This window comes from Orycteropus afer, unplaced genomic scaffold, assembly GCF_000298275.1.
Source record: "Orycteropus afer afer isolate SDZICR_OR568_19922 unplaced genomic scaffold, OryAfe1.0 scaffold00883, whole genome shotgun sequence".
Classification (NCBI taxonomy): domain Eukaryota; kingdom Metazoa; phylum Chordata; class Mammalia; order Tubulidentata; family Orycteropodidae; genus Orycteropus; species Orycteropus afer.
In genome coordinates, this window is record NW_006922470.1 from 208,612 (window position 1) to 222,398 (window position 13,787).

General features: G+C 36.3%; 1 protein-coding gene across 1 annotated transcript; it reads left to right on the top strand.

The window, feature by feature from the left end:
- The first annotated feature begins 9,758 nt into the window (after nucleotides 1–9,758).
- Nucleotides 9,759–10,685, top strand: LOC103212207 (olfactory receptor 4K15-like). Its single transcript, XM_007958214.1, has one exon. The coding sequence runs from the start codon at nucleotides 9,759–9,761 to the stop codon at nucleotides 10,683–10,685; it is 927 nt and encodes a 308-aa protein (XP_007956405.1).
- The last annotated feature ends 3,102 nt before the right edge of the window (nucleotides 10,686–13,787 follow it).

Genomic DNA, 13,787 nt, shown 5'->3' on the forward strand with positions numbered 1-13,787 from the left:
CAAATTCTTCTGCTAGTTGGGGTTTAGTCCACTTTTGTATCCTTCCCTTCAAGGCTCAGGGGTCCAAGATTATTTTCTGTGTCTGTGTTAATTGGTTTCCCTTTCTTTGTTGAAGAGCATCTTGTGCAGTCCTTCTGCCTAGTCTGCCATCTTGCCAGAACCCCTCAGAAATCTACATTTTCATTATCCTTTGCAAATTACTATTATGTATGAAAAAATGTATCAAACAGTGTTTCACTGTTATTCATATGGTTTTCACTGGCTAATTATTTGAGAAGTGGATGGCCCCTTCCTTCTTCTCAGTGTATCTTAGTCTGGAAGCTTCTCTGAATCCTGTCTCTCCTGGATGACCTTGTTGGTATTTGAAATACCAATGGCATAGCCTCCAGCTACGGAAGTAGTTACTATGGAAGTAGATTGCCCAACTTTCTTTCTGGGGAGTGGCTGGTGGGTTTGAACCCCTAACATTCTGTTTAACAGTCAAATGCCTTAGGCATTATGCTACCAGAACTCCCATTATATATGTTATGTCATGTGCCCTCAAGTCGGACCCAACTCATAGTGACCCCTCCTTGGGTTTTGGAGGCAGTATCACTATGAAGTAGATTGCCCCATCTTCCGTCCGAGGAGTGGCTGGTGGGTTTGAACACACTTTCTGAAGGTAGCCTTCTGGTTAGTAGTCAAGTGCCTTAGGCACTAAGCTACCAGAGCTCCCCCATTATATATAGTAGTAACTTAATTTTTTAAAATTAATGAATTAAATTTCATTGAAGCATACAGAAAAATAACATATATTCTCTTTTGTCCCTGTGATTTGTAGTTTTGATGTATGTATATTATTACAGCAGCAGTCCCTGGATGATGCTGACTAAATGGTTGGTGGCTATAGTACATCTACAGGTGCCTTAGAAGAAAGCCCTGGGAATCTACCAAGAAATGAGTGGTTTAAAACCCTCGGAACTACAGTTCCACTCTGATACACACAGGGTTGCCATGAGTTGGAGTTCACTTGATGGCAACTGGTGCCAGATTACTACAGCAATCAGAATGTTGCTTAAAACAATATTTATTTCACAGAGCCTGCAGCTCAAAGAATAAAAACCACTGTATGAGAATCCAATTATGACTTTTAAACATGCTCAGAAACCTTGCCTGTGTCAAATATTCATAAGAAATTAATAGCACACTAAGTATAAGAGGCTATAGATTGGTGGGGAGTGTGACTGTTAGGAATTTGAATCCCTAAGTAGAAATAATACTGCTAGTCTGTGATAGAGACAAACTGATTATTAACACTCCCAGTGGGACAAAATCACCTTTTAAGGACAGAGCCATTTTCATCACCACCTCCTCTTAAATAAAGTGTGTAAAGAACAAGGGAGGCATAGTGCAAGTGGTATGAGGAGAACACATTTCTAATGTCACAATACCTCAGGTTATTCCAGAGGAATTCCTGAAACGGAAGAGGAGACAAATGCTAATTCTTTCAGTAAATCTAGATGGCAACCCAGCAATGACTCACGTAAGTTTTAATAGTTCTGTCACTTCAAATACTCTCTGCAGAACACATTTTAATATAGTTCTCCTTTTCTTTTAATATTCTGTGAATGAGATTGAATTTGTCTCACCCTGCATGAATTCCCTCTTGATATCCTGAGATCAGCTAATTCTTTCTGTGACCTTAAACCCCATGCCCACAAAGTACATCTTCCTCTTCTGCAGACTCAGCCGCTGTGCTCTCTGAGTTTATTCTCTTGTTATATGACACAGAATGTGGTTCCACTGTGGATGTCAGCGTATTAGCTTAAATTGCTTCTTTACACATTCATGCACATATATGTCTTTGGTTGTTGCATTAATATCTGTGCACATAAGTAGGCAAACATGCCATTTTTATCCATTTAGAATACAGCTTGTATAATGAAAATTCTAGTTTTGTCATTATTTTTGTCATACAATGAGGTCAATGATTTAACTTCACTTAGATTCTGTAAAACAAGAATAAAACTATCCTTGAAGTGTTACAGTGAGTATTCTAGATTTTATGTACATATTTTTACACATATATGAAATTTTATTTATTTATTTACAGTGATTATTTCAGGATCCGTATTTTAAGATTCCCCTTGTTATTTGTGTACAGGCTAAGTTATTTGTCCATCAGCTAGTTAGTAAATGAAGTATCCACAATTCAATACTCAGAAAGAGTCAATAACTAATATCTAAACCTGAGGAAGTTTGAACGAGTTTGATAGTCCATCTGGTCTTTTGCATATGCCTTTCTGCTTGGTTCTTGTTAAGATTCCCCTCCCCCACTTAAGAGTTTATTTTTTTTTCCATTTCCTTCTATAGTGATTTGGGTACAGCAGACCCATATGATTTTCCATAAAGTTCCTATTAAGCTGAAAAGAAATAGAGTATATGGATTAACTCAAAATTAGTCAATGAAATAGATTTGATTTGATTTCTAGTTCCTAGTTATGTACCTTCAGCAAGTGTGTCTACCTTAGGATTTTTAGTACTGAGTGATCCAGAAATTCTGTTCATTTTTAAATATTCTTTTATTTCTCATTATTTATAAAATGTCACCCAAATTCATATCATGAAATACATTTTGTTTTTATATTCAAAGATATCCATTTAAAATGGACTCATAAGTAAATAGCTGTTTTTATTTATGTTATTTCTCAGCTATGAGATATAAAGAATATACTGCTGAGTTTTAAGAAAAATGACTCAAATGGAAGGTTTTTTCATAGTGCTTGGAGGATTTTACCAATGCTCATTAAATTCGTATAATTATGGAGAAGAAATATAATCAGTCTGAAATGCCTTTCAGAATTCCTTCTTTCTTTCTTTCCTGTCTCCTACCCTCCCTCCCTTCTTTCCTTCCATTTAATCAGTTATGCTTTAGCACAGTCATAGTTACAAGATAGTAGACAGAATGTGGGTAAAGTTTTTGAAAATTGTCATGTTCTGTTGATCAAAAAATCCAGTTAGTCACTTATGATTCACTTACAGTTTGGATTGGGTTCTTTTGTCTATAAAAAAAGAAGGAGCCCTGGTGGCACAGTGGTTAAGAGCTCAGCTGCTAACCGAATGGTTAGTAGTTGGAAACCATGAGCCACTGCATGAGAGAAAGGTAAGGCAGTCTGCTTCTGTAAAGATTATAGCTTTGAAAACCCTATAGGGTAGCTCTCCTCAGTCTTACAATTTGCTTGAGAACTGGTTCACGGTCAATGGGTTTTTATAAACAAGGACAGAATGATAATACAAAAATTTATATTTCATCAATCATTATTCTGCCTAGTAAGCCTGCATTGTATTCATTTATGCATGCATGTAATCATTCTTATTGCTATTTATGAATCTATTCATTAATTTGGAAACTATTTTTGAGTTATATAAGCAGACCCTTTGTGAGATACAGGCTTAACTGGGGTGATGAAAAAAAAGCTTGGTTCCTTCCTTCCTGGAGCATAGAATCAAATTCATTCACCTAATCTCAGGGTCTGGAAGCTGAGGTCCATGTGGTCCATTAGTCCTTTAGACTAGTTGTGTCAATGTGTCTGTGATTTTCTTCACTCTTATGCTCCACAGGGAGAGATCAATGGTTACAGGTCAAATGATCATTCCCAGGCTTTTCAGATTCCAGTTGCTGCTCACAAAAGTAGGTTGTGCAACATTTTATTTGTGGACCATGTTGTGCCAATTGACCTTGATGTCCCCTAGACTATAGTCCTGAGCCCCAGGCTCAGCTACTTATTCCTCAAGTTGTTTGGTTATGGTTAAGAAGTTTTCATAACTTTGCCTCCTGCATGTTCAATTACATTCATGGATAACATTTACAGCATATGTAAGGACAAATGTAGAAATATCCTCTGTGAGACCTGTATATTTTCATGGGTATAATTCCATCCTCCACCCACATCTATTCAGTTTGCATGAACATGTATGAATCTAATCATACAATCTGAGTATCACTAACTGAAACTCTGAAAGAGATCTTATTGTTGTGTTGTTGTCAGACTCAACTCATAGCAACCCCTCCTTGGGTTTCTGAGACAGTATCACTACGGAAATAGATTGCCCAACCTTCCTTCTGAGGAGTGGCTGGTGGGTTTGAGCTGTCAGCCTTCTGGTTAGCAGTCAAGTGCCTTTAGGCACTATGCTACCTAAATTGAGTGGGAGAAAAATGTGGAACAAAGCTCAAAATCATAAAAAGAAAAAAAAAAAAAGACTTAGTGGTTGGATAGGGACTGTGGAATCCCTGAGACTATGGCCTTTAATTACCCTTCAGATCTGGAACTGAACTTACTTTTATGCCTCATACTTCAGCCATATAGTAGGGCTGTAAGGTGAACAATAACACTGGGGAGGTACACATTCCTTAGAAAGATCAGCCACTGGAGGCCACGAGGGCAGCATTTGCCCAAGGACAAAGTTCAGAAGTCAGGAAGGGAGAGAAAAAAAAAAAGAAAGAGGAAGGCAAACTGGAAATAAAGGGAGGAGAAGGGATGACTGATGTTGTGGGGGTTAAAATTAAGGACACAAAACAAAATGTATATGCTTTGTGGAATGGAAAATTAATTTGCTCTGTAAACCTTCATCCAAAATACAAAAAGTTAAAAAAAAATAATTATTGAGGGTTTATTATTTCAGCTCCCTTAATTTCAATAAGCAGTAACTAAATGAATAATAAAATACATTTTTTTCAAAAAATATCATCATGAGTTAATTGTTCTTCAGGCATCCTTAGACTGTTTTAGAGTGCCCTCTGATCAGTGGTTCTATCATTTATATGATGTAACATCTTTCTCTGGTATTTCCTTATAGTAAGGCCTGGCTTATTTTAGGAGATTTGAGATAAAATGCAGCTAATTACGGAGCTCTGGTGGTATAGTACCTAAGGCATTTGACTGCTAATAGGAAGGTTGGCGGTTCAAATCCACCACCCACTCCACGGAAGGAAGACAGAGAAGTCTACCTCCATAATGATTCGCCTCAGAAACCCAAAGTGGTTCTCTTGAATCAGAATCGACTCAATGGCAGTGAGTTTGGCTTTTTTGTTTAGTCTGCTACTAATCAAAAGTATCAGCTACAGGGAACATTTGGAAATTCTGTGGAGTAATTTCAGATATATCATGAGAACCTCATTCTTATCTTCATTGAACACTTAGCTCGTACTTATAATTTCTACTAGGGAATTTCATCTCCCTTAAAATAAGGCTTTGATTACCATAGAAATGACATGCTTCACAACCATCCCAGACACACCGGCACTCCCAATAAAGATGGCATTAGAAGATGTAATCCGTCAAACTTTCACTATCAAGACATCACTCAATATTTTCCCCACAGCCGTTGTTTTAAAAGTTAAACCTGAATTTATTAATTTGTAAACATTTCTTTTTTTTTCAATGATAAAAATACACTGGTGCACACATGCTCTTTATGGTGGATAAGAAAGCAAAGAACATTTGGGAAAAATGATAAATTCTGAATTCATTAAAATATTTTAAACAGTTTTAGGGAAAATTAGACAAAAATAAAATTAAAAGGCAAAGAGTAAACTAAATTATTAGTAGAATATCTTTTAAAAAAAGAATAATGCCTTAATAACAAAATATTTCTAAAATAGAAAATACTATTGAGGATCCAATAAAATAATGGTCAGAAGACATAGACAGGCAATTGAGGGAGAAAAACATACAAGTGGCAATTGATTAAAGAATAAAATGTCCCACACCATTAATAATCATTAAATGTATTGAAACATCAATCAGTTACATTTTCATGTAGCAAATAAAATAAGTAAAGATAAAAAGTGTAACAAATTGTCTTGCCAAGAAAGGGAGACGTGTAGAATGGGTATGCTCATACCTCATCTTAGTGAGATGAGTTTTGGTGTCATTAACAGAAAATTTTTGAAGTGTATATTTATAATGATACATCTTAAATAAGTAATTATGTAAACATGAATCTTTAGCTAAAAATATGATTATTATACAATAGGGAAAATTGAAAACATCGATATAACAAAATATCAAAAATATTCTTTGAAAGCTGTCATAAAAATTCTCTACTGACATGAAAATTATTTTTGATGATTTTCGAGGGGTGGGTGATGAAATAATATGTACTGTATGTATACTAACACACACACACAGGTATAATTAAATTAATGAAATTTCATTTAATTTAATTTGAATGGGATCTCTGGTGGCATAGTGGTTAAAGCATTCAGCTCCTCCTAAACAAAAGGTGAGCTGTTTGAAACCACCAGCTGCTTTGCAGGAGACAAATGAGGCAGTCTGTTTCCATAAAGATTTATAAATCTTTAGAAATGCTATGGGGCAACTGTACTCTGTCCTGTAGTGTCCTCAATGGCAATAGGTGTTTTGATTTTTAATTATATGATTTTACTTACTTGATTTTTGTTTTGTTTTAGTTTCAGTTTATTAAAGCTTTTTATTGTGATTTCAGTGAAAGTTTAAAGAGAAAATTGGTTTTCCATTCAACAGTTCATCCCCAATTTATTTGAGACATTGCTTGCAATCCCCCAATGTAACAGCCCTCATCCCACTTCCTCTCTCTCATTACCATTTCCCTTTGCCCTTGTTTCCTAATCTTATTTGATATTTCTAAACTGAAAAAAAAGAAAACTATGAATTCAAAAGAGCTTTACTGTTTTGTTTATGTTTTTTTCTGATGAAAAGATATTGCAGATGTGTGCCCTTGAGTTGACCCTTATAAGATGGGAGAGCTCTGATGGCATAGTGCCTAAGGCATTTGACTTTTAACCAGAAGGCTGGTAGTTCAAACCCACTAGCTACTCCTCAGAAGGAAGGTTGGGCAATCTACGTCCTTAGTGATACAGCCTCAGAAACCCAAAGAGGGTATCTATAAGTTGGATCAGACTTCCTGGCGGTCAGTTTTCTTCTTTTTTTAATAAGCTGGAGTAGAACTGTTCAATGGGGCTTTCTACCATAATCTTCACAGAAGCAGATCATCAGGTCACTTCTCCTGCAGAACAGCTGGTGGGTTCCAACTTCCAACCTTTTTGTTGGCAGCCAAATGTTTAACCACAGCACCAGAAGTACTCCTTGATTAAGACAACACATGGGCTCTGTAGAAAAACAAATACGTCAAGAAATGCAATGTATAAAGAATAAAATGATTCTCACCCAGAGATAACCACTGTTAACACTGGCTAGGCCTGTAAAAGGTTTTCTATGTGTATAGACGCTTGTTGTAAGAGTAAAAAGAGATCTTTATGGAGGTGATTTTAGAAAATTATACTTTTCTTTAATTCCCAGTAATGAAATGGAATTCTGCACAGCTAACAATGTTTACTTTGTCTGACTGCAGGTATTATTAGCTGTTCGAAGAAAGGGAATGATGACCTTGGAATTCAAAAATGGAAGAGATAAAAGGGGAGAAATTATCTGACTTCAACAAAGCAAGACAGAGACAGAAGGAGCTAAAGATAGACTTTTCATCTTGACAATTTTGCCCAAGGTGAGGGACTATTTTTGTTGTTGTTGTTTGCTATTGAGTCAGTTCCCACTCATGGAGACCCCATGTGTACAGAGTAGAACTGGTCCATAGGGATTCCAGGGTCATTTCCTTTTGGAAGCCGATCTTCAGGCCTGTCTTCTGAGGAGCTTCTAGGTGGGTTCAAACTGCTGACCTTTCAGCTAGTAGTCAGGTGCTTATCCCATGTACCACCCTGGGAACCTAGGGAAAGCATTTTGATGCACCACAGTGACTTCTTGTCTTCTTTTTCAGGAACAAAGTGCTACATGCAATAACTTATCTCTTTCCCAAGTCAGGTTTTCCTTTGAAATATCTCACCAGAAAATGAGTCATTTCCATTTCTTGATCAGTAGAATGCAACGTTGGGTGCATATATGTATCCCAGCAGGTGAGTTGTTGGAATGTCAGGAATATATTAATAGTTTTCTTGATATTTATAAAATCTTCTATTTTAATTTAATTCTATTCTATATTGTGTGTAATATTTCGGTGTAGTAATATATATATACAATTTTCAGGTAAATGAATATACCTGGTCATAACCTTCTGCTATTAAAGGAATACAATGAAAAAAATTTGGAGATCGTATTTTTAAGGGTAAGGTGCTTATATTGTTGAATGCATGTATTACTTATTCTTGCATCCTGTTTAGTTTCTATTTAATGATCTTAGAAATTTAATTTTCATATTAAGTAAGACTTGAAAATTTACTGAAACAGAACTGTTTTCACTTCTCAGACATAAATCTGAGGCTTATAAGAAACAAATTTTTCTAGAGTTTTCTCCAAAATGGCACAATGATAATTATTAGCCTGTAAAATAAAAGCACTTCTTTTTAACTATATGGAATTAAATATGCATTTTTATTTATTGAACACAATCTATATACAATGTTCTCTGAAAAAATAAAAATGGAGAAAATAGGATCTCTTTCCCTCAGAAACATAAAATGTGTTTATGTAAATCATAGAGAACATTCATTCTATAAGCAAATATTTATATTTTTTTTGTATTTCCTACTGAAGAGCCCATATTATAGTCACTTAAATTTAGAATTACTTGGTAAAAACGCCATAATGACTTTACAAATCATCTAAACTAAGAATTTTTAATAAAAATATAGATATGATACTATGATATTAACTAAAAAAATGAATATAAGTAGATGTGACTGCAGTGTATAAAATATATTGTTTTATTAAATAAGATTTGCATCTACCATATTAATTTTCATATAGAAATATTTTTATCACAGATGAAAAAAAGGCCTAGTACCTAGTATCTATTGAACCGGTACTATAGCCCAGGCACTATCACTATTTTCAATCTTTTGCTTTTTATAACACTTAGTTCTTACAACAATCCCATGAGGTATATGTCATTATTACCCCAATTTACAGATGCAAAGACTGAGGCAAGAGAGCTTAATGAATTTGCCCAAGGATACTCTGCTAGGAATTATAACAGAAACCATTTCCAACTTCATAGCAGTTTAAGTCTAGAGCTTTATTGTCCTATTTATTAGGAATTTTGAAGAAGTGAAACAAACAAACAAACAAAAAACTCAGTGTCAAGTCAATCTTGACCCACAGCAAGCCCCATTGGGTTTCCAAAGAGGTAAATCTTTGCTCACTTTTCCTTCAATGGAGTGGCTAGTGTGTTTGAACTGCCAACCTTCTGGTTAGCAGTCAAACTTCTAAGGCACTATGCTATCAGAACTCTTCAAAGAGGTGAAGTTAAGGTATAAAACATTTCTTTATAGAAGTTAACTTTCATGCTACAGCAGAGATGAAAGTCATGGGATATACAGTCACATCAAAAGCTATGATTGCAGACAATATTGGTTTGCATGCTTATGAGCATCTAAAGGAGCCAAAGTCGAGACATGGTTAAACACTGGGCAGCTAACTGAAAGATCAGTGATTTGAACCTACCAGTGATTCCACAGGAGAAAAGACCTAGCAGTTGGTTTTTGCAATGGGTATAGCCTATTAAACCTTTGGGGCAATTCTACCCTGTCCTAAAAGGACCATTTAGTTAGACTATACTCAAAAGAACAAATGAACAGCAGTGTGAAGACCTGAAGTATGTAAGTATACAGGGTTAGACTGGATGCCAGACTTGGTGTTGCTTGCTTACTCCCACAATCCTATGATGTCATTTCCATTTCCATTTCATTTTACAGGAAATTTTCTGAACTGATTTGGAAAATTGAAATCATGGACCAAGGAAACAATTCAAGGGTGACTGAATTTGTGTTGCACGGTCTTTCAGGTCCTCGAGAGCTACAACTTTTCTATTTTGTATTTTTCACACTTTTCTATTCATCCATTTTGCTGGGAAACCTCCTCATAGTGCTCACAGTCCTCTCTGAACCTGCGCTCCACACCCCAATGTACTTCTTGCTCAGCAACCTCTCCCTCATTGATGCCTGTCTATCCACTTTTGCCACTCCCAAAATGATATTTGACTTCCTTGTGGAGCATAGCACCATCTCTTTTGAGGGTTGCATGGCCCAGATATTCTTTGTTCATATCTTTGGTGGTGGAGAAATGACGCTCCTTGTGGCCATGGCATATGACAGGTATGTAGCCATATGTCGACCCCTGCATTATACCACCATCATGAGTATACAGAAATGTGCAGGCCTTGTGGTGAGCTCCTGGTTTATTGGGTTTCTGCACTCAGCAAGCCAGTTAGTCTTCATAGCAAATCTTCCATTCTGTGGTCCTAATAATGTGGACAGCTTTTTCTGTGACCTTCCCTTCGTTATTAAACTTGCCTGCACTGATACTTATATCCTTGAGATACTGATTCGTTTAAACACTGATATGCTTGGTATGTGCTGCTTTGTGCTGTTGTTCATCTCCTACACAATCATCCTGGTCACCGTGCGACGTCGATCGTCAGCAGGCATGGCCAAGGCCCGGGCCACCTTGACTGCCCATATCACTGTGGTGATCCTCTTCTTTTGGCCCTGCATCTTCATCTATGCTTGGCCTTTCCACAACTCCACAGGGGATAAGATACTCTCAATATTCTATACTATTATTACCCCCTTCTTAAACCCCATCATTTACACATTAAGAAACAAGGAGGTAATATCAGCAATGAAGAAACTGAGGAGGCAACATGTAAGTTCCTAACAATTTCTTGGTCCCTTGTGTTAATGAGAACCATAATAAAGGTACCCACTGATATTCTTTTCTTAGCAAAATATTTATATTTTGAACTAAAAAATTAAATAGACTGAGATAATTTTTGTGCATATAGGAATTATTTTTCTTAAAATGTGAATTCTCACCATAAATGATATTAACTTTAGAAAAATAGTCATAGCTTTGGTGAACTCATTACTAAACTCAGAAACCAAATAGATTCATGTACATAATCATGTAAATGTAGCATATTTAACTATGTAAAAACAAGAAAACATGAGCCCATAAATAATAGTTCTTTGATGCAGTGTATTAAATTGAAGTTCAGAGTGTCAACTCAAAATTAGTGGTTCAATGACTACACACAAAAATGGATATCTGTGTACTTTAACAGAAGATTTATTCAACAGCACTGCTAAATATATGCCTTTATTCTGTATATTTTTTACTGATCTCTAAGTCCTGCCATCTAATCTATACCTCTTGTGATAATTAAGGTTGTATGTCAACTAGTTTGGGCCATAATTCTCAGTGGTTTAGCATATGTAGTCATGTAGTCATCTCCCATGCTGTGATCTGCTCTAATGATCCTCCATGATGATATCTGCTATGACTAGCCAAACTGTGGAAAGGGAATTTCCTTAGGGCTATGGTCTTCTTTCAATATACACAGATATTCTGGAACAGCTCTCTGACATTTGCTCAAAGTGGATCCTGCATGTGGCTCATCATCATTAGACCTCTGCTTCTTTGGACTTGAGCCAATGGACTGCCACACTGAGTGCTGACCTTGGGATTCATTAGAGACTATGCAGCCTGTGAGCCTGCAGCCTGCCATGTTACCTGCCAACCTTGAATTTGTCAGCCTCCGGAGTCTGTGATGTAGCAGCATGCCATCTGACCTGCCAATCATGGGTTCATCAATTTCTGCTACTATGTGAGACAGGAGTAGCCTCCATCCTTCAATCTGACCCATGACCTCAGGACTTGCAAGTTTACAACCTTTTGAGCTATTTCTATGAGACAAATCTCTTTATATCTGTCTATCTACACACATGTGAAAATTTGGCTTGTTTTTCTATCTACAGAACATGGCCTAAGACACCACTCAATAAAATATAAGTAACAATACCTACTTTTCAAAGCTCTCAAAAAGTATAAGATTATTGTTTTAACTTTTTATGAGAAATCTACATTTTCATTGTCCTTTGTGAATTACTATTATCTATGAAAAAATGTATGAGACAGTGTTTCACTGCTATTCATAAGGTTTTCACTGGCCAATTATTTGAGAAGTGGATGAGCCCTTCTTTCTTCCCAGTGTACCTACTCTGGAAGCATCATTGAATCCTGTCCCCGCTGGATGACCTTGCTGGTATTTGAAATACAATGGCATAGCCTCCAACTGCAGAAGTAGCTACTATGGAAGTAGATTGCCCAACCTTCCTTCTGGGGAGTGACTGGTGGATTTGAACCCCCAGCCTTCTGGTTAATAGTCAAATTCCTTAGGCATTATGCTACCAGAACTCCCACTGGATATAGCAGTAACTTAATTTTTAAAAATTAATTAAATTTCATTGAAGCATACAAAAAAATAACATATATTCTCTTTTTTTCCAGTGATTTATAGTTTTTCTGTATGTACATTATTACAGCAGCAGTCCCTGGATGACGCTGACTAAATGGTTGTTGGTTTTAGTACATCTGCAGGTGCCTTAGAAGAAAGCCCTGGGAATCTACCAAGAAATGAGTGGTTTAAAACCCTCGGAACTACAGTTCCACTCTGATACACACAGGGTTGCCATGAGTTGAAGTTCACTTGATGGCAACTGGTGCCAGATTACTACAGCAATCAGACTGTTGCTTAAAACAATATTTATTTCACAGAGCCTGCAGCACAAAGAATAAAACCACTATATAAGAATACAATTAAGACTCTAAAAATGCTCAGAAACCTTGTCTGTGAGCAAATATTCATAGGCAATTAATAGCACACTAAGCATAAGAGGCTATAGATCAGTGGGAAGTGTGACTGTTAGGAATTTGAATCCCTAAGTAGAAATAATACTGCTAGTCTGTGATAGAGACAAATTGATTATTAACTCTCCCAGTGGGACAAAATCACCTTTTAAGGAGAGAGTCATTTTCATCACCACCTCCTCTTAAATAAAGTGTGTAAAGAACAAGGGAGGCATAGTGCAAGGGTATGGGGAGAACACATTTCTAATGTCACAATACCTCAGGTTATTCCAGAGGAATTCCTGAAACGGAAGAGGAGACAAATGCTAATTCTTTCAGTAAATCTAGATGGCAACCCAGCAATGACTCACGTAAGTTTTAATAGTTCTGTCACTTCAAATACTCTCTGCAGAACACATTTTAATATAGTTCTCCTTTTCTTTTAATATTCTGTGAATGAGATTGAATTTGTCTCACCCTGCATGAATTCCCTCTTGATATCCTGAGATCAGCTAATTCTTTCTGTGACCTTAAACCCCATGCCCACAAAGTACATCTTCCTCTTCTGCAGACTCAGCCGCTGTGCTCTCTGAGTTTATTCTCTTGTTATATGACACAGAATGTGGTTCCACTGTGGATGTCAGCATATTAGCTTAAATTGCTTCTTTACACATTCATGCACATATATGCCTTTTGTTGTTGCATTAATATCTGTGCACATAAATAGGCAAACATGCCATTTTTATCCATTTAGAATACAGTTTGTATAATGAAAATTCTACTTTTTTCATTATTTTTGTCATACTATGAGGTCAATGATTCTGTAAAATAAGAATAAAACTATCCTTGAAGTGTTACAGTGAGCATTCCAGATTTTATGTACATATATTTACACATATATGAATTTTTATTTGATATTTATATGCATTATCCAGCAGTACCTATTCTAAGAGGATGACTTAAGGCACCTACTGGTGAAGGTTGAAGAATACAGTCTGCAGTATGGATTATGTCTCAACATAAAGAAAACACAAATCCTCACAACTGGACCAATGAGCAGCATCACAATAAATGGAGAGAAGATTGAGGTTGTCAAAGAATTTACGTTGCTTGGTTCTACAATTGATGCCA

Excerpts from the sequence above, each read along its gene's own strand:
- LOC103212207 (XM_007958214.1), top strand. The coding sequence starts at position 9,759 with ATGGACCAAGGAAACAATTCAAGGGTGACTGAATTTGTGTTGCACGGT.